The sequence below is a fragment of the Chiloscyllium punctatum genome, chromosome 11, assembly GCF_047496795.1.
Source record: "Chiloscyllium punctatum isolate Juve2018m chromosome 11, sChiPun1.3, whole genome shotgun sequence".
Lineage (NCBI taxonomy): Eukaryota > Metazoa > Chordata > Chondrichthyes > Orectolobiformes > Hemiscylliidae > Chiloscyllium > Chiloscyllium punctatum.
The window spans coordinates 70,014,668-70,035,548 of record NC_092749.1 but is presented as its reverse complement, the minus strand read 5'-3'; the positions used below and the strand labels follow the sequence as shown (position 1 = coordinate 70,035,548).

At 39.7% G+C, this 20,881-nt stretch overlaps 1 protein-coding gene across 4 annotated transcripts in view; it reads left to right on the top strand.

Annotated features, from left to right (window-relative positions):
- Positions 1-20,881, top strand: part of usp34 (ubiquitin specific peptidase 34) — a 367,536-nt gene that overhangs the window by 296,194 nt on the left and 50,461 nt on the right. For 2 of the 4 annotated variants that reach the window (XM_072581001.1, XM_072581004.1), the window contains 9 exons: positions 3,568-3,736; positions 3,840-3,914; positions 4,347-4,510; positions 4,998-5,070; positions 9,864-9,968; positions 10,076-10,120; positions 10,676-10,780; positions 11,105-11,252; positions 11,976-12,610. In XM_072581001.1, coding sequence (XP_072437102.1) covers positions 3,568-3,736; positions 3,840-3,914; positions 4,347-4,510; positions 4,998-5,070; positions 9,864-9,968; positions 10,076-10,120; positions 10,676-10,780; positions 11,105-11,252; positions 11,976-12,610 — 1,519 coding nt within the window. The remainder of the gene's footprint in view (positions 1-3,567; positions 3,737-3,839; positions 3,915-4,346; positions 4,511-4,997; positions 5,071-9,863; positions 9,969-10,075; positions 10,121-10,675; positions 10,781-11,104; positions 11,253-11,975; positions 12,611-20,881) is intronic. The other 2 variants (XM_072581002.1, XM_072581003.1) reach the window with 2 other exon arrangements.

The window sequence follows — 20,881 nt, the reverse complement described above, 5'->3', positions numbered from 1 at the left end:
AAAACTATGGATAAGGTCCAGCAGGAAAATGTCATATTAACGATGAAAATGTACAAGGCATGATTAGTAAGTTTGCAGGTGACACTAAAATAGGCAATATCGTGGACATGAGGGAGATTATCAGAAATTGCAGCAGGACATGAAATGACAAATAGAATTGAATATAGATAAGTGTGAGGTCTTGCATTTTGGAAAGGCAAATCAAGGTAGGAGTTTCCTGGTGAATGGTAGGGCCTTTGAGGAGTGTAGTGGGACAGAGGGACCGTGGAGTTCAGGTGTATGGTTCTCAGAAAGTGGAGTCGCAAGTAGACAGGTCAACGAAGAAGGCACCCTGGCCTTCATTAGTCAGGGCATTGAGTAATAGAAGTTGGAAAGTTCTGCTGCAGTTGTACAGGTTCATTGGTGAGGCTGCACTGGAGTATTGTGTTCAGTTTTGGTCACCTTGCCATAGGAAGGATGTTATGAAACTGGAATGAGTACAGAAGAAATTTACAAAGATGTTGCCTGGACTCAAAGGTCTGAGTTATAGGGAGAGGTTGGACAATCTAGGATTTTTTTCTTTAAAGTGTAGGAGACTGAGGGGAATCATATAGAGGTGTACAAGATCATGAGAGGCATGGATAGGGTGAATGCACTCCGTCTTTTTCCTAGGGTTGGGGAGTTGAGGACTAGAGGGCATCAGTTTAAGGTTAGAGGGGAAAGAATAAAAGGGAACCTGAGAGGCAGCTTTTTGTACATAGGGTGGATCGCTTATGGAATGAGCTGTCAGTGGAAGTGGTTGAGGTGGGTGCATTAACAACATTTAAAAGGCATTTGGATAAATACATGAGTAGGAAAGGATTAGGATGATACACGTTAAGTGCAGGGAAATGGCATTAGTGTGGATGGACATTTTGGTCGGCATGGACCAGTTTGTGCCTAAGGGCCTGTCTCTGTGTTGTAGGACTCTATGACTCTATAGAACAGAAGGAAACAATAGGCTTTACTGCTTTCACATTATTTAACAGATCAAAGCAGTGTTGCATGTTTGATTCTCCCCATCAGTAATTAACACAGAGTTTTATACTACATTGGTAAGATTCAAGCAAAATGAAAACGCTACTAGATGTGTTTAATAGTCAGAACCTGATCGATCATGCTACATCTTTTGTATTTTGGGAAGTGGTATCACATTTAGCCTTGTAAAGTCAGTGGAAAACTTTCTTTTAGGCTTTGACTATTCAGATAAGGTCTGGTTGCTCATATTTGCCTCCATCTGTAATTTTTGTTGTGAAATTTTGTAGTTAATAGAAGTGGTTATTCCTGCTGTCAGGTTTAGCACGTTTCTGTTTTTTTTTAAAAGGTATTATTTGAATATTGGAAATGTTTTCTTTTCATGAAAAATGAAGCTACAGGAATCTACTCAAGTATTTGTTGCTTGCCAAATGTGAATTGATTTTCCATCTTCAATTATGTATATTAATAAGTATTGTGAAAGCAGTGCTAACTTTCTTAATGTCACTAATCTTGTCTTACATAAGTTTGTATTGAAAGGAAAAGTATTGGCATTATCACAAGACTATTAATCGAAAGATCTAAGGGAAAGTTCTGGGTTCTGACCCTTGTTCAAATCTCATGTATGGCAGATGTTGAAGTTTTAATGCAATAAAAAATCTGGAGTTAAGAGTCTAATGATGAGCCTGAAACCATTTTCAATTGTTGGTTCACTGAAGTCCTCTGGAGAAAGAAACTGCAATCCTTACCTAGTTTGGCCTCCCTTTAACTGCAGGCCCACGGCTTGTAGTTGACTTTTAACCCCCAATCAGTAATAAATGCTGCTTAACCAGCATTGTCCACATCCTATGATCAAATATGGCAGAAAGTGATTTTTTTTTCACTAATGGCTCATGGATGTTGCTGGCTGGTTGGCCAACATGTCATGCCCTTCCTAGTTGCTCTTGAAAGATTAGATTAGATTCCCTACAGTGTGGAAAAAGGCCCTTCGACCCAACAAGTCCACACCGACCCTCCGAAAAGTAACCCACACAGACCCATTTCTCTCTGACTAATGTATGTCACGCTATGGACAATTTAGCATGGCCAATTCACCTGACCTGCACATCTTTGGACTGTGGAAGGAAACCGGAGCAGCCAGAGGACACCCACACAAACACTGGGAGAATGTGCAAACTCCACACAGATAGTCACCCGAGACTGGAATCAAACCTAGGCCCCTGATGCTGTGAGGCAGCAGTGCTAACCACTGAGCTACAGAGGATGGTGGTGAGCTGCCTTCTTGAGCTGTTGTAGTCCATGTATTGTAGGTGGACCTACTATGCCCTTAGATAAAGAATTCCATTTGCAGTTAATGAATGGTGAAATATTTCCAAGCCACAGTGATGAATGACTTGGAGGGGAGAACTTGCAGATAGTGCTGTTCCCATGTATCTGCTCCCCTTGTCCTTCTAGGTGGAAGTGACCATGGGTCTAGAAGGTGCTTTAGATCTTTGGTGAATTTCTGCAGTTGATAGTACACATTGTTTCTGGTGAGCGTCAGTAGTGGCTGTGGATGTGGTGCCAGTCAAGTGACTGCTTTGTCCTGGATGGTATCAAGCATTTTCATCCTAGGCAAGTGAGGAACATTCCATCACAATCCTGCCTTGTGCCTTATAGATGAGGACAGCCTTGATGAATTAGGAGGTGAGTTACCCGCTGCCTTATTCCTTACCTCTGACCTACTATTGTTAAAGCTGCTGTGTTTATATGGCAAGTTCAGTTGAGTTTTGGGTCACTTGTAACCCCCAGGATGTTGATAGTGGGAAATTCAGTATTGCCAAGAGGTGGTAGTTAGATTTTTCTCTTATTGAAGATGTCATTGCCTGGCATTTGTGTGATGTGAATGTTACTTGTTAGCCTATGCCTGGATATTGTCAAGATCTTGTTGCATTTGAATATGGATTGTTTCAGTATCTGAGGATTTGTGAATGGTGCTGAACATTCCCACTTTTGACCATATAGTGGAGGGAAGGTTGTAGGTGAAACATATAAAGATGTTTGGGCTGACAGCACTACCCTGTGGAAGTCCTACAGCAATGACTGACCTCCAGCAACCACAATCATCATCCTATGCATCAGGTATATCTTGAACCAGCAAAGAGTTCGCACCCAATACCCGTTCATTTCAGTTTTGCTTGGGCTCCTTGGTGCCATACTTGGTCAAATGCGACCGTAATGTCAAGGACTCTTATTCTCCTCATACAATTTATTTTGAGTTCACCAAATAATTTGTAGAACTACTTTACAAATATAAATTATATTTGGATAAGTGAAAACATTTATGTGCAATGACTGTCTCAGATCAATTGAGTCTCAATCTAGTTTAACAGTTAAGTGGAAAATCACACCAATTTTGTGATTAATTATGAGGTTCCATTTTCAGGTGAATATTTTTAAAGGGTTCAAATCTTTAATTTTAGAAGTTTAGATGCAATTATAAAGTTGTTGCCGTATTTAAGATTTTATTGTGTTTGAATACTTTACACTGATTTGGACAATGTATTTGATATACCTTGATCTCTGCCTTTGTAGCTCTGATGACATGGATGGTCCAGTTGAAGATATTGGAAGCCGTTCATGTGTAACTAGGTTTGTGAAGACGCTGTTGTCTATTATGGAACATGGAGTCAAACCTCACAGCAAGCATCTCACTGAATATTTTGCATTCTTGTTTGAGTTTGCAAAAATGGGAGAGGAAGAGGTAACTTAAACAGATATTCATTCTTTGGAGTTTTAAAGGGAGGAGTAATTAAATGTTTCACTCCATTTTTTCACATAACTCTACTGTTGTTTATTTGTTTCAGAGCCAGTTTCTTTTGTCATTGCAAGCTATATCGACAATGGTACATTTTTACATGGGAACAAAGGGACCAGAGAATGTAAGAAATTTTCAATCATTCGCAATAAAATTGAACTTCATAATGTAATATTGTGTAGCAGTTTCTCTAAGTTATGATAGTTTTGTTCTAAACTATGGTAGCCACGTAATCTAATTTGCTATAGTTACCAACATTATGTTTTTAATTTTACATTTTGTTGAGTTTCTTTTGAGTGTTTAGAATCAGTTTTGCCATCACTTTTGAAGTTATATTTCATTTTGAATTAGTTTGTTCTTTACAGCACATAAGATGGTGCTAAAACATTTGCTCATGCATTGTAGTTGACTGCAGTGATTCCTTTAAGTAAGTTATACAAAAAATTGCTTTAATGATTAGTTACAGGCTCAGGGAAGAGATGATTCTTCTTAATGACAATTTGTAAATAACTAATCTTTGCCATTTATATTTTTACATATTTGATTTTTTGTTTAGCAGTTTCCCCAGCCACAAGTTGAGGTATTGTCTGAAGAAGAGGGTGAGGAAGAAGAGGAGGAGGAAGATATTTTATCTTTAACAGAAGAGAAATACCGCCCTGCAGCACTAGAGAAGATGATAGCCTTGATTGCACTTCTAGTAGAACAGTCTCGATCTGAAAGGTAAGGTGTAAGCATAGTAGACACATAGAGCAAGAGCTTTCCAATGACTTCTGTTTGTCTGTTCCTTCCCCACAGCCTTGCAAACGTATCTAGTGAAGTATTTGTTTTATATTTTAGAATTATGACAGTGTTGGTCTTTTTATTTGCACATATTTAACCATTTTAAAAATGAACTGTTTGTTTTAAATAACTTTGTTTCGAGGATTTTTTAAAAGTAGCTGTATTTATTAAATTGCTATGGATAGGTAATTTATATATGAGCTGTAAATTCAGTGGTGTTTCTGTTTGCAAGTGCAGTCATTTGAATTTGAAAGTAAAGTAATAAGTCCAACCTTTTAAATTTAATTTTATAAAATGTAACATTTTATTTATCAAGAAATGGAGATTTATAATACTAAAGTATACACACTTGCGTTATATCCCAGTATTAACATTCTGTATTCAACTGTAATAGTTCTACTCTCTAATTCTGTCTTTTTTAAAATAGGCACCTTACGTTGTCACAGAATGACATGGCTGCCTTGACAGGAGGCAAGGTATCGTCAATAGACATAGAACTGGTGATATATATTTCTTTATTTCTTTTAAAAATCCTTGCATAAGATTTCAATGACAGCATAGGATTGCGCCAAAAACCTATTCTTCATTCATGTTACAGAATTAAACAGGAAATTGTAAATGTTCAATTGTTTAAAACTCAATGATATTGTTGCTTATGTATTTGTGAGCTGTATGCATTGGAATCCTGCAACAATTGCCTTAATTTTCTATCTCCGGATCTGGTTATGCAAGTCAGTTTTCCAATTCAAGTTTTGTAGTAATCTGAATTATTCCCATTTTTTGATCCCGATAACAGTTTCAAAGAAAACCCCATTGTTTAACAAGCCTGTTGAGAAATATAATAAACTACTGTAAAACTTTTATCCCCACGCATTTTTTTTAGATTACTTAGTGTGGAAACAGGCCCTTCGGCTTAACAAGTCCACACCGACCCACCGAAGCGCGACCCACCCAGACCTATTCCCCTACATTTACCCCTTCACCTAACACTACGGGCAATTTAGCATGACCAGTTCACCTAACCTGCACATTTTTGGACTGTGGTTGGAAACCGGAGCACCCAGAGGGAACCCACGCAGACGCTGGGAGAATGTGCAAACTCCATACAGTCACCTGAGGCGGGAATTGAACCCGGGTCTCTGGCGCTGTGAGGCAGCAGTGCTAACCACTGTGCCACCCACCGCCCACCGTATGTTAACCAAACAGCTCTATGATTCTGGAAAGAATTCTTTAAAATACTTATGGTAGGTTAGGATATCTGATCGCATTCACGAGTTGGACTGTAGGGTCTGTTTCTGTGCTGTAACAGAATTTGTAAAAAGGTGACGTTTAATTATCAGTTTGTCCTTGGGCTCCACTCCAGATAGTTTGTCAGTGTTTACTGCTTTAACTTTCAGTTTTCCTGAGGTATTTAAATGGAAATTGAGCCATTTTCCCAGAGCTGGAAGTTTGGGCCTACACACTGCATCTCTGAAGACCAAACCTTCTCTGAAACTTTAGCTTAGATGAATAGGGCTAAACTTTCAATGTGCTATTATAAGGAGATCTTGGCAAACAGACATGCTCTTAATGAAGAGAAACTTGTACTTTGGCTTTTTTATTAAATGCTGCTAACTGGCTTTGTGGGCAGAAAATGTGAAGCGAAGTAGCACGTGCAAGCAGATAGTATGCTAACTGTCTTCATCCACATGTTGATTGTACCAATGGACTTATTTAATATCTGCTTATTTAATCTGTCTGTATCTCCTTGCTAATTGTTTGCTTTCCTACCAATCTTTGTCACCAGCAAACTTTCCTTTTGTAAGGTTAGTTTCTTCATCTGGGTTATCAATATGGATTCTAAATAATCGAAGCTTCCAGCAGTGATCCTTGTGACACCAAACTAGTTAGTTTATCAACCTCTGGCATGGATGGAAGATTAGCTGACTAACAGAAGGCAGACAGTGGAGATAAAGGAGACTTTTTCAGGATGGCAGCCAGTGACAGCAATAGAGGTCAATGTTGAGACCACCATTGCTTATGTTAGACATTAATGATTTGGACAAAGGGACTGAGGATAATGTTGCTAGGTTTGCAGGTAAGACGCCGATAAGTGGAGGGACTGGTAGTAGTGAGGAGACTGCAGACGTAACTTGGACAGGGTAGGAGAGTGGGCAAAGAAATGACAGATGGAATACTATGTGGGAAAGTGTGAAGTTATGCATTTTATTAGGAACAATAGAAGTGTACACTCATTTCTAAATGAGGAAAGGCTTTGGAAGTCTGAAGCGCAAAGGGACTTGGGAGTCTTAGCTCAGGATTCTCTTAATGTTAACATGCAGGTTCATTTGGCATTTAGGAATGTGAATGCAATGCGACTATTCATTTCATGAGGGGTGGAATACTAAAGCAGGGATGTGCTGCTGAGGCTCTATAAGGCTCTGATCAGATTGAATTTGGAATATTGAGAGCAGTTTTGGGTCTCAAATCTTAAAAAGGATTTGTTGGCAGTAGAGGGGATTCGGAGGAGGTTTGCTAGAAGGATTGCAGGGATAAAGGGCTTGTCATATGAGAAATGATTGGGGACTCTTGACTCTACTTGATGAAGTTTTAGAAGGCTGAGGTGAGGTTTGGGGAGGATCTCACGGAATACGGAGTCCTGCCCAGAGTAGAAATAGAGATACTTCCACTAATATGAGAAACTAGAACCTGGGGGCACAGCCTCAGATTGAAGGGACAACCCTTTGGAACTGTGGTGAGGAGGAATTTCTTTAGCCAGAGGGTGGTGAATCTATGTAATGCTGTGTTGACCAAATCATTGAATGTATTTAAGACAGTGATAGGCCCTTGATTAGTAAGGGGATCAAAGGTTAAAGGAGGAGAATGGGTCTGAGAAACCTTTCAGCCATGATCAGTTGTTGGAGCAGTTCCGTTGAGCCACGTAGCTTAATTCTGCTCCTGTGTTGTTGACCAAAGACCTTGGAGTGCAATATCCGTGGCCGAGTGTTCAAATAAGGAGACCTGTCTCTGGAACTAGATTCATGGAATCATAGCTTACAAACAGCAACCAGACGACAGCATAACAATCCATGTTTGTCCTTTCCCATTAGCAGCACAGTAAGAGAGAGTCGTGAGGGAATCATCCTTAGTGACCTTAACATTTGACTGTGGCCCCAATGAAATCTCATGGCACAAGTCAAATTCAAGCAAATCGCACAATGCCAGGTTATAGTCCAACAGGTTTACTTGGAGGCGTTAGCTTTCGAAGTGCTGCTTCTTCATCAGGTGTTTGTGGAGCAGAAACATACGACACAGAATTTATAGCAAGAGTGCAGTGTCATAAAGTGTCATATTAAACAAATTTAGCTTTGATCTTTTAGAACAATCATGTTTCGGTTCCTTCATATGTAAATCCCAGAAGTTTGTTAAAGTTACATTCTCAAAAAAGCTTTTAACAATAGGTACCATCTCAGCTCAAATAATATATTGAAGGTGTGACGTTAAAGTCTATCTGTGTCCCAATGTTGGGTCACACTGATTCTATTTGTAATTTGGGATTTACAGAATTTTACATGGATGATGCAGTTTTTGAGCAAAATAAGGTGTAATTCTGCAAGTACAAGTTTAATTAAATTAAAATAAATTAAATTACATATTAATGAACCTAAACTAGCAAAACCATTCTAAAAAGTGAAAGACTTAATCTAAGTTTGTTTAATATATTTCAGCCACATGACACTGTAAGCTTTTCCTATAATTCTGTATCTTATGGTCCTGCTGCACATCTACCCGTTGAAGGAGCAGTGCTGCAAAACTTAGTGCTTCCAAATAAACCTGTTGGACTATAACTTGGTGTTGTGTGATTTTTAACTTAACTATTTAGTGTTCATGTTTTGGACTATCATTCAATGGTTGTTTGTAGTTTTAAATAATTGAATACAGTAAGTGAATTTAATACTTTAATCTTATGATCTTTCTTTGCCCTAACCAGTGCCCTAATTTACTGATTAACAAATACAAGGTAATTAATACCATTAGATCTTGCCCCCAAGTCTTGTCTCGTGCTCTCTTTCCAACTGCTTTTTATTTAAAAACAAACAGTAATATCATCTTGTCCTTTACTGCATCAAATACCTATCAAATGTTATTACTGCATAACGTCATGGCTGAAAACTGATTTCCTAGTGATCATCATACAACTCTAAATAATTTTGACAGTTGATAAAGAAATGTTGGATGTATTGTCTAGATTTTCCAAATTAATTCATACTACCATTAAAACATTCTGTTTAAAAGTTGTCCCTCCTGTTCATTGAAAAAAAAACTTTCTTTCATTTACTAACTAATAGAAGGATGGGATCAAATGAAATTCTTTTTAATGTTGTATTGTTCCCTGAGAACTTCGGGCAAAACTTGTGCACACCTAATGCATCCTCGGCAGGAGAAGCTGGGATGTGGAGTACAGTATAATGGGGTGGGAATATGTGTAATAGAAAGCACATCACTTTCCAGACTTAGTTGCGATTAAGTCTGGGTGGAGCAGTCAAGAATAGCATTTCCTCTCAGAGGACAATTAATGTCCCTAAGTAATCAGTTACAGGCCTTGTCCCATCGCCATACCTGCTGGAAACGAGCAAAAGATCCATAGGATGTCACTTTCCTGCCCTTTACAGTGAGCTGATCTAATCAATGTGACCAGTGATCACATCCTGGAGCTCCAGGGATGATCTTTAGCATCTGGATGATAGCAATATCTGCAGTGGGTACCTTTTCTGGCCTCTGTTCTCCTAACAGAGACATCCGCTATTTAGGGGTTTTTTTGGCCAAAAATATTCCCCTGCAGAATTTAGTAATGATGGCAGCCTGCAATTGGAATTCTGTTCCAACAGTGTTCCCAGAAAAGACTGCAGCTAGGTTGTCACTGCCTCTCCAGCCAGTAGACTGGCCAAATTTCATCCTTAAAATGTTCTTTTATTAGATCTACTGTGCAAAGGTTTGTCAGTTTCACATTTGGGCTAATAAATATTAAAATGTGCATGTTAGCATCATCTATATAATGAAATATGTTTTCACATTTTAAATGATGTAAATAATAAGCGATTTCTAGGAGACTTACTTGATCTTTATATTGTGTTGACCCTGTACTGAAAATGGGTCTTTATTATATTTGTTTTTGTCTCAAGATGTGCATTTTAGGACATGTGTCAAAAATGCTTTATTCATTGGTAGTTATTTGAAATTTTGCTGCTGTCACTGGATGCTGCCTATTTATTGACCTTTTCTGATAGTTGTTATTTCTGGTTGTTTTTCTCAGGGTTTCCCATTTTTGTTTCAACATATCCGAGATGGTATTAACATCAGACAGACATGCAATTTGATCTTCAGCCTCTGCCGTTACAACAATCGCCTTTCAGAACACGTATGCATATTTGGGACCACTGCTTTTATTTGAATAGATATTTGTTATATGGCTGGGGGAGAAATTTACAAATGTTTTTAAATACCGTTCTCTCTTTGTGTGTTTAGATTGTGTCCATGCTATTCACATCAATAGCAAAGCTGACTCCTGAGGTATGTCTGTTGTATTGTTGTATTTATTGACTTTGAGAAAAAGTGCTGCAGCTTTTTCACAGCATCTTATGTTTTATTCGTCAAGTATACTGTTTTTCCTGAAGGCCTGTATTATTGAATATAATCTGTAGGCCTCTTGTGTGCTACTAGCCTTTCAGTCCTTGCCCGAGTGGATTTTATGTACACACATTGTGAGCTCTTTTAATATAGTACGGCAGCAAGCTAAACCAGGCCTTGATGTCACCCAACATTCAATTTTGAATATGTGATCTAAATAGCAAATTAATACTTAGTCCGGTTTTTCACATCTTAATTCAGGCTTTTCTTGAGGTCAATTGTAATGCCCTCCCACCAGTCTGACTAAAATGAACAAATGTCCCATAGATCACAGATTGAATTTTCCATATTTATGTGGTTCAGATTCTTGAGTGCCTGAGAATGCTGAGGTATTGAGAGTAAAACAGTCTCCTGGTCACTTAAGTTTTGCAGCAAAGGGATCTTTTAATCAAATGCATTATTCATCTATAAACACTGTATACTTCATATTATTTCTAGGCTGCACAGCCTTTCTTTAAACTGCTTTCTATGTTGATGGAGTTTGCTGGCGGACCACCTGGAATGCCTCCATTTGCATCTTGCATTCTTCAAAGAATTTGGGAGGTATGAGTAAACAACTAATTTGGTAAAATGTATTGCAAAATTGTAAATTTTAAGGTGTTTAATTTTCAAAGTATGGAATTTGGAGAACTGAATTTGTTTTTTTTTCAGAAATGTTATGGTTGATTTAATAGCTATATTGAAGCACACAATTATTCACAATATATTTTGGTTTCGGTATGAATTAAGTGTGTAATTGCAGAGTTACAAGCAATTGAAAGTTCTTTTCGTAATTGAATACTGACAGTTGCACTATCTATTGGAAGAGTTCAAATTGTGTTTTAGGTTATTAAGACAATTAAGACGTGTTCTCTTCTGTTTGATTAGGTTATTGAATATAATCCTTCTCAGTGCTTAGATTGGCTGGCAATGCAAACACCTCGCAATAAGCTAGCTCATAGCTGGGTACTCCAAAACATGGAGAACTGGGTGGAGCGTTTTTTGTTGGCACACAACTACCCTCGAGTCAGAACATGTAAGTCGGTGCTAGATATATGTTTTAATGTTCTAGTTTGTAATTGAATGTTTTTGAAATTTTGTGCCTTTCCATTGTTAACCACACTTCCACTGGTCTTTGGTAAGATAGCGTGGAATGCAATGGTTGCCTATGTAGCCTTATTTAATATTTATTTTATTCCGTGCCAAGGTTCTTATTTTTGAATCATAAATCAGTGGCTCAGTTCATAGTAATATTGTTCTGAGTCAGATGATTGTGTGTTCAGATCTCCAGTACTTGAAACACAAAGGTCAGGGCAGATACTCGGGTGCTGTACTGTAGGAAGTATACCATTTAAGAGATGTGTTGTTAAAACGGAAGCTCTGTCTGCTCATACAGCTAGATGTAAAAGTTCCCATGGCATTATTTCAAAGAGGAGTACAGTAGTAGTTATCTCAATATCCTGGATAATATTTATCACTCAACCAAACTGTTGATTTGACCATTGTCGAATTCATAATTGTGGGAGTTTCCTACATACACATTCGCTATCCTTTTTTCTACAGCAGTGAACTATACTCTGAAAAGTACTTTGTTGGCTGGAAAGTAATATGGCTTGACCTGTGCTTGTGATAAATCTATCTGTAAACAAGTTTTTTTTTGCTTTAAAGAGTCACGAAGTGATAACTGTATCACAATCACTGTGTGTAGCTAAATATTGTGATCCATTATATTGATTGTAATTTTGTTCATTCCTTACAGCTGCAGCTTATCTTTTGGTTTCTCTCATTCCAAGCAATTCTTTCCGTCAGATGTTCCGATCAACACGTTCTTTGCATAATCCTACGCGTGATTTACCTCTTAGTCCAGACACTACTGTTGTCCTCCATCAGGTGTACAATATTCTTCTGGGTCTACTTTCAAGAGCCAAACTATATGTTGATGCTGCTGTCCATGGCACCACAAAATTAGTTCCTTATTTTAGCTTCATGACGTACTGTTTAGTCTCGAAGACTGAGAAGTTGATGTTCTCTAGTTACTTCATGGACCTCTGGAATCTCTTCCAGCCTAAGCTGTCTGAACCTGCTATTGCAACAAACCACAATAAACAGGCACTGCTCATCTTCTGGTACAATGTATGTGTGGATTGCCCAGAAAATGTGCGATTCATTGTACAGAATCCTATAGTGACAAAAAACATTGCTTTTAATTACATCTTGGCTGATCACGATGACCAAGATGTTGTTCTCTTTAACCGAGGGATGCTACCTGCATATTATGGAATTTTACGCCTGTGTTGTGAACAATCCTCTGCTTTCACACGGCAGTTAGCTTCTCATCAGAATATTCAATGGGCTTTCAAAAATCTAACACCTCATGCAAGCCAGTACCCAGCGGTAAGTGTTTTGTATCAATTTACCAGTTCTCAGCCTAGCTGGACTTCATGTATTTCAGTAAGCAGAATTTGCTGTTCTTGGAAGTGTTGCATAACATAATTTAGTAGAAAGTGCATTAGAACAGTCCTGCATGCTGGATCTCTAATACAAACATAGGATTCATTTTTGAAGTCGTATATGATTTTTTTATGACCAGTATGTGTATTTGTTATATTTTTTTTAACATGTTATTAATGTAGGACAGGTGGAACTCATGTATTTTTGATTTTTTGAATCTAAACCAGCAGCTTTCTGACATAATTGTGCAATAAGTTAAACTTCTAATGCTTTATTAATATAAGTTGTTTGTTAAACCAAATTCTAAAATAATTTGTCCATCACAATGGACATCTTTGACATTTGTTTACACTTGACATTAATAAATTGATATGATCTATATGTACATTGTTAAGAGACCAATAATTTTTTTAAAAGCAGGGAAAGTCCACAATATCAATGGAAAAAATCCCAATGGACAACATTTTACTTTTTAAAACTTTTATTATAGCAAACTAACTAAAATCAACATAATTCAAACATTAATTAACAAATGAATAATACTTAAAATTTTTGCCTTGAGCACAATAAAATACTCTATGTACTTACATAATGTACTTGCATTACTACTTTCACAGATGTATTATCGCACATGTGATCTTAGTCTTTCCAGTCTGCCTCCATTTTGTATGATATTGCACTTCTCATGCAATTATTTTGGCTTTTGAGTCATATTCACAAGCAGATCTATTCCGTCCAAAAGTCCCTGGATACATTGCCACTGACAAGGAGCAAATTATGAGCCTGTCTCATTCTGGTCACAGCTGTCTCAATGATGCAAAGTCACTAGAGACTCCCCTGACTGACCCCTTTAAATAATCTGCTGGGCTCTGTCAGCACTTCGAAAGAAATAATTCATAATTTCTCACTCTTCCTGCTTTCAGTGTTCTGTCTCTTACAAATTTATAACATAGAAAGTAATACTCTCTCTGATGTGATCTCCGAAACATCATTCCCTACCAGGAATTGCTGAAAGACTTACTAAGCTAAAACTGTTGCATTCAGAGTGAGGTATTTGTTGTTTTCTAAACATTTGAATTACTCGCCATTTGGATTGACTACCTGCAAAAGAAAACAGACAAAACCGGATCCCATGGCAGTGGAGTTTTATTTACCCTTTTGCTTCTTAGCAGCTCAACCCTTTGAGAACCATAGGTCGATGGGTATTTCTTTGAACCTAATTAACCTTTTTTTTAAAGCTTCCCAGTCCATTTTGTCTATTAAAAGTAAAAGAAACACAGGCTTTCCCAGCACATGGTAATTACAATTGGAAAAATAGTATCACGTTTTATTATGACTTTTTGTACTTGTCAAGAGGTTGGATGCCGATATTAAAAAATTGAACACTTTCCGGCATCCATTTTCGGTGTGTTCTAGGGTCATATTTAATAAAATCACATAACAAGTTACTTTGCTTCCACTGCTTCCATTTTTATACTTATTTAAACCTGGGATATGAACATCATTGGCAGGACAATGTCTATTGTCAGTCCCCAATTGCCCTTGAGAAAATTTGGTGAGTGACACCAAATCCTCTATTGGGGGATAGGGACATGGACCTCCTACAGGAGGCGGAGAGGTGACCTTATAGAGGTTTATAAAATCACGAGGGGCACGGTTAGGGTAAATATACATGATCTTTTCCTTGAAGTGGGGTAAGTATAGAACGAGAGGGCATAGATTTAGGGTGAGAGGGGCAAAATTTAAAAGGACAGAATGTACATGTATTTGGAAAGGCAAGGACTGATCAGGGATAGTCAATATGGCTTTGTGCGTGGGAAATCATGTCTCACAAACTTGATTAAGTTTTTTGAAGAAGTAACAAAGGGGATTGATGAGGGCAGAGCAGTAGATGTGATTTATATGGACTTCAATAAGGTGTTCGACAAGGTTCCATTGGGAAACTGATTAGCAAGGTTAGATCTCATGGAATACAAGGAGAACTAGCCATTTGGATACAGAACTGGCTCAAAGTTAGAAGACAGAGGGTGGCGATGGAGGGTTGTTTTTCAGGCTGGAGGCCTGTGACCAGTGGAGTGCCACAAGGATCAGTGCTGGGTCCTCTACTTTTTGTCATTTACATAAATGATTTGGATGCGAGCATAAGAGGTATAGTTAGTAAGTTTGCAGATGACACCAAAATTGGAGGTGTAGTTGGCAGCAAAGAGGGTTACCTCAGAAAACAACAGGATCTGGACCAGATGGGCCAATGGGCTGAGAAGTGGCAGATGGCGTTTCATTCAAATAAATGCGAGGTGCTACATTTTGGGAAAGCAAATCTTAGCAGGACTTACACTTAATGGTAAGGTCCTAAGGAGTGATGCTGAACAAAGAGACCTTGGAGTGCAGGTTCATATCTCCTTGAAAGTGGAGTCGCAGGTAGATAGGGTAGTGAAGAAGGTGTTTGGTATGCTTTCCTTTATTTGCCAGAGTATTGAGTACAGGAGTTGGGAGGCCATGTTGCGGCTGTACAGGACATTGGTTAGGCCACTGTTGGAATATTGCGTGCAATTCTGGTCTCCTTCCTATTGGAAAGATGTGAAACTTGAAAGGGTTCAGAAAAGATTTACAAGGATGTTGCCAGGGTTGGAAGATTCGAGCTACAGGGAGAGGCTGAACAGGCTGGGGCTATTTTCCCTGGAGCGTCGGCGGCTGAGGGCTGACCTTATAGAGGTTTACAAAATTATGAGGGACATGAATACGATAAATAGACAGTATTTTCCCTGTGAAAATAGATAAGCCCCTGGGCCAGATGGGATTTATCCTAAGATTCTCTGGGAAACCAGGGAAGACATTGCAGAGCCTTTGGCTTCGATCTTTATGTCGTCATTGTCTACAGCAATAGTGCTAGAAGACTGGAGGATAGCAAATGTTATTCCCTTGTTCACGAAGGGGAGTAGAGACAATCCTGGTAATTATAGGCCAGTGAGCCTTACTTCTGTTCTGGGTAAAGTGTTGGAAAAGGTTATAAGAGAGAGGATTTATAATCGTCTAGAGAGGAATAAGTTGATTAGGTATAGTCAACACAGTTTTGTGAAGGGTAGGTCATGCCTCACAAACCTTATTGAGATCTTTGAGAAGGTGACCAAACAGGTGGATGAGGATAAAGCGGTTGATGTGGTGTATATGGATTTCAGTAAGGCATTTGCTAAGGTTCCCCACGGTAGGCTATTGCACAAAATAAGGAAGCATGGGTTTGAGGGCGATATAGCGGTTTGGCTCAGAGATTATCTAGCTGAAAGAAGACTAGGGGTGGTGGTTGATGGGAAATGTTCATCCTGGAGTTAAGTTACTAGTGCCATACCACAAGGATCTTTTTGCAGCTACTGCTGTTTGTCATTTTTATAAATGACCTGTATGAGGTCATGAAGGATGTGTTAATAAGTTTGCGCATGACACTAAGGCCAGTGGAGTTGTGGATAGTGCTGAAGAATGTTGCAGATTACAGAAGGACATTGATAAGCTAACGAGCTAGGTTCAGATGTGGCAAATGGAGTTTAACGTGGTAAAGCATGAGGTGATTCATTTTGGAAAGAGCAACAGGAATCAAGAGTACTGGGCTAATGGTAAGATTCTTGGTAGCGTAGATGAGCAGAGAGATCTGTGTCCATGTATGTAGATCCCTGAAAGTTGCCACCCAGGTTGATAGGTTTGTTAAGAAGGTATATGGTGTGTTAACTTTTATTGGTAGAGGGATTGAGTTTCGAAACAACGAGGTTATACTGCAGCTGTACAAAACTATGGTGTGGCCGCACTTAGAGTATTGTGTACAGTTCTGGTCACCGTAGTATAGTAAGGATGTGGAAGCTTTGGAAAGGATTCAGAGGAGATTTACTAGGATGTTGCCTGGTATGGAGGGAAGGTCTTATGAGGAAACGCTGAGGTCACATCTTGAATCAGATGAGCCAATGGGCTGAGAAGTGGCAGATGGAGTTTAACTTAGATAAATGCGAGGTGATGCATTTTGGGGAGGCAAATCTTAGCAGGACTTGTATATTTAATGGTAAGGTCCTAGGGAGTGTTGCTGAGCAAAGAGACTTTACAGTGCAGGTTCATAGCTCCTTGAAAGTGGAGTTGCAGGTAGATAGGATAGTGAAGAAGGCACTTGGTATGCTTGCTTTTATTGGTCAGTGTTGAGTACAGGACTTGGGAGGTCATGTTGCGAATGTACATGATATTGGTTAGGCCACTGTTGGAATATTGCATGCAATTCTGGTCTCCTTCCTATCGGAAAGATGTTGTGAAACTTGAAAGGGTTCAGAAAAGATTTACAAGGATGTTGCCAGGGTTGGAGGATTTAAGCTATAGGGAGAGGTTAAATAGGTTCGGGCTATTTTCCCTGGAGCATCGGAGGCTGAGGGGTGACCTTATAGAGGTTATAAAGTCATGAGGGATAATGGATAGAATAAATAGACAAAGTCTTTCCCCTGGAGTGGGGAAGTCCAGAACTAGAGGGCGTAGGTTTAGGGTGAGAGAGAAAAAATATAAGAGACCTAAAGAGCATCTTTTTCATGCAAAGGATGGTGCATGTGTGGAATGGGCTGCCAGAGGAAGTGATGGAGGCTAGTACAATTGCAACATTTAAAAGACATCTGAATGGTATCTGAATAGGAAGCGTTAGGAGGGATATGGGTCGAGTGCTGGCAGGCGGGACTAGATTGTGTTGGGATATCTGGTTGGCATGGATGAGTTGGACCGAAGACTGTTTCCATGCTCTACATCTCTATGACTCTATGACTTGAGGCTGTTTTCACTAGAGAGAAGGTTGAGAGGTGACTCCATTGAGACATATTAGTTACTCAGAGGGTTCGATAGCGTGGACAGTAAGAGCCTTTTTTCCTTGGATGGTGATGCTAACACGAGAGGACACTGCTTTAAATTGGTGGGTGATAGATATAGGACAGATGTCAGAGATAGTTTCTTTACTCGGAGAGTAGTAGGGGCGTGGAACGCACTGCCTGCAAAGTAGTAGACTCGCCAACTTTAAGGACATTTAAGTGATCGTTGGATAAACGTCTGGATGAAGATGAAAGAGTGTAGGATAGATGGGCTTCACATTGGTTCCACAGATCGACATAACATCAAAGGCCAAAGGACCTGTACTGTTCAATGTTCTATGGAGGCAGAAATAAGTGATTTTTATGGTAATGGTTGATAGTACCTCAGAATGGGGTCAAATAAGATGCTGAAGTTGCTAGATGGCTGATTCTACCCAAGATTGATTAGAGACTGTGAATTTAGAACGTAATGGGAATATCAAAGTATAAGTTACCCGTGAATTTTCAGAACTGTTATGGCAGCAGACAACATTTGGGCCATCATGTCTGCAATGGCTCTGTGAGTATTATGACTTGGTAACTTTCTCCTACCTTTTACCTGATAATTATTTGAAGAGAAACAAATGTACAGAATTATCTAATGGTCTCTTGACTATTGAATCTGCCTCCACCACATTTCTAGGCAGTGCATTCGAAATGTTAACTACTCCCTGCGTGAAAACATTTTTTTTCATGGACTGCATTCACTTTGCTAACAAATTCCTTTAAATCTCTGTCCTTTCATTCTCAATCCTTTCATAAGTGGGAACGATTTCTCCCTCTCTACTCTGTCCAGGCACCTCATAATTTTGAAAACTACAATCAGATTTCAAAGGAAAACCTCTGCGGTATACCTTCACATCAGAAGTTTTATCTGTGGAACCATCCTTGTAAATCTCTTTATCTTCTCTCCAATGTATTCACATGCCTTCTGAAGCACCCAGAACCGCACACACTTCTGTAGCTGAGGTCTAGCTAATGTATTATCCAAATTTAGCATAACCTGCTTGCTGTTGTACTCTAATTTGTAAATGGTAAAAGATTGAACAGAATTGATGTCCAAAAGGACTTAGGTATCCTTGTTCATAAGTTACTGAAAATGAGCATACAGGGGCAACAAACCATTTGGAGAGAAATTATGTGTCAGTCTTTATCACAAGAGGTTCCTAAACAGCAGCAAATAAGTCATACTTCAGTTGGAAAGGACATTGTGAGACTACACCTGGAGTTCAGTTCTTCTCCTCCTTACTGAAGGAAGGATATATTTGTCATAGATGGAGTTCAGCAGAGGTCAGTCAGATTGACTTCTAGGATGGTGGGACTGCCCTGCGAGGAGAGATGAGGAGACTAGACTTGTTTTCTCTGAAGTTTAGAATAGTGAAAGACATTCTCATAGAATCCTACAAAATTCTTAAAGGGACAGACAACAATTGCCGAAAGAATGTATTCTTTGGCTGCAGAGTCTGGAATTGGAGAGACTGAATAGAACTTCTTCACTCAGGTTGGCGGATCTTTGAAATTTTCTACTCCAGAGGATTTTGAAAGCTCAGTCATTAAGGAAGGGAGTGATGAAGTTCTAGTTTCGAATGACTTCAAGGAATATGGAGATAGCGAAGGGGATGTGACTATGGCATTGAGGTAGATGTTCAGTTATGATCTGGATTGGTGCTCAAGGGGCTGAATGACCTGCTGCTCCTGTGTACTTCTGCTCCAATCAATTATGAACAGCTCTCTCAACCTGTTGCTAATTTTTAATGAGTTACTTGACCAATGGACGCATGCTTTGATTGAATTCAGTCCTAGTTGGATCTAAAACTTTATGAATTATATTTGGCTAAAAGATACTTTTGTAAGGGAATTGAATATGTTGTGGCAATATAATACAGCCAGTATCAACTAGGTAGGTACTAGTTGAAGGAAGCTGAAAATGTGTTGCTGGAAAAGCGCAGCAGGTCAGGCAGCATCCATGGAGTGGGAGAATCGACTTTTCAGGCATGAGCCCTTCTTCAGGAATGTTGAAGGAAGAAAAAGATAGAGGTTTACCAAGAACAAAGAAAATTTACAGCCCAGGAAAAGGCCCTTCGGCCCTCCAAGTCTGAGCCGATCCAAATGTACCATCTAAACCTGTCGGTCAATTCCTAAGCATCTGTATCGCTCTGCTCCCCACCTACTCGTGCATCTGTCCAGACGCATCTTCAATGAATCTACCATGCCTGCCTCTACCACCTCTTTTGGCAACGCATTCCAAACACCCACCACTCTCTGTCAGAAGTACTTGCCACGTGTATCCCCCTTAAATTTTCCACCTCTCACCTTGAAAATGTGACTGCTCGTTATTGAATCCTTCACCCTGGGAAAAAGCTTGTCTTTATCCACCCTATCTGTACCCTTCATGATTTTGTAAACCTCAATCTGGTCCCCCCCCAATCTCCTTTTTTCTAATGGAAACAAACCTAACCTACTCAACCTCTCTTCATAGCTAGTACCTTCCATACTAGGCAACATCCTCGTAAACCTTCTCTGTACCCTCTCCAACGCAAGCACATCCTTTTGGTAATGTGGCAACCAGAACTGTACACAGTATTCTAAATGCAGCCAAACCAATGTCTTGTACAATTTTAACATGATCTGCCAGCTCTTATACCCAATACCCCGTCCGATGAAGGCAAGCATACTATATGCCTTCTTGACCACTCTATCCACCTGTGCAGCAACCTTCAGGGTACAATGGACCTGCACTCCCAGATCTCTCTGCCCATCAACGTTTCCCAAGGCTCTTCTATTCTTTGGGAGAAAGTGAGGACTGCAGATGCTGGAGATCAGAGCTGAAAAATGTGTTGCTGGAAAAGCGCAGCAGGTCAGGCAGCATCCAGGGAGCAGGAGAATCTACGTTTCGGGCATAAGCCCTTCTTCAGGAATGAGGCAGGTGTGCCAAGCAGGCTTAGATAAAAGGTAGGGAGGAGGGACTTGGGGCAGGGGTGTTGGGAATGCGATAGGTGGAAGGAGGTTAAGGTGAGGGTGGTAGGCCGGAGAAGGGGTGGGGGCGGAGAGGTCGGGAAGAAGATTGCAGGTCAAGAAGGCGGTGCTGAGTCCGAGGGTTGGGACTGAGATAAGGTGGGGGGAGGGGTAGTGAGGAAGCTGGAGAAATCTGCATTCATCCCTTGTGGTTGGAGGGTTCCTAGGCGGAAGATGAGGCGCTCTTCTTCAAGGTGTCATGTTGCCATGGTCTGGCGATGGAGGAGGCCAAGGACCTACATGCCCTTGGCGGAGTGGGAGGGGGAGTTAAAGTGTTCAGCCACTGGGCGGTTGGGTTGGTTGTTGTGGGTGTCCCAGAGGTGTTTTCTGAAACGTTCCACAA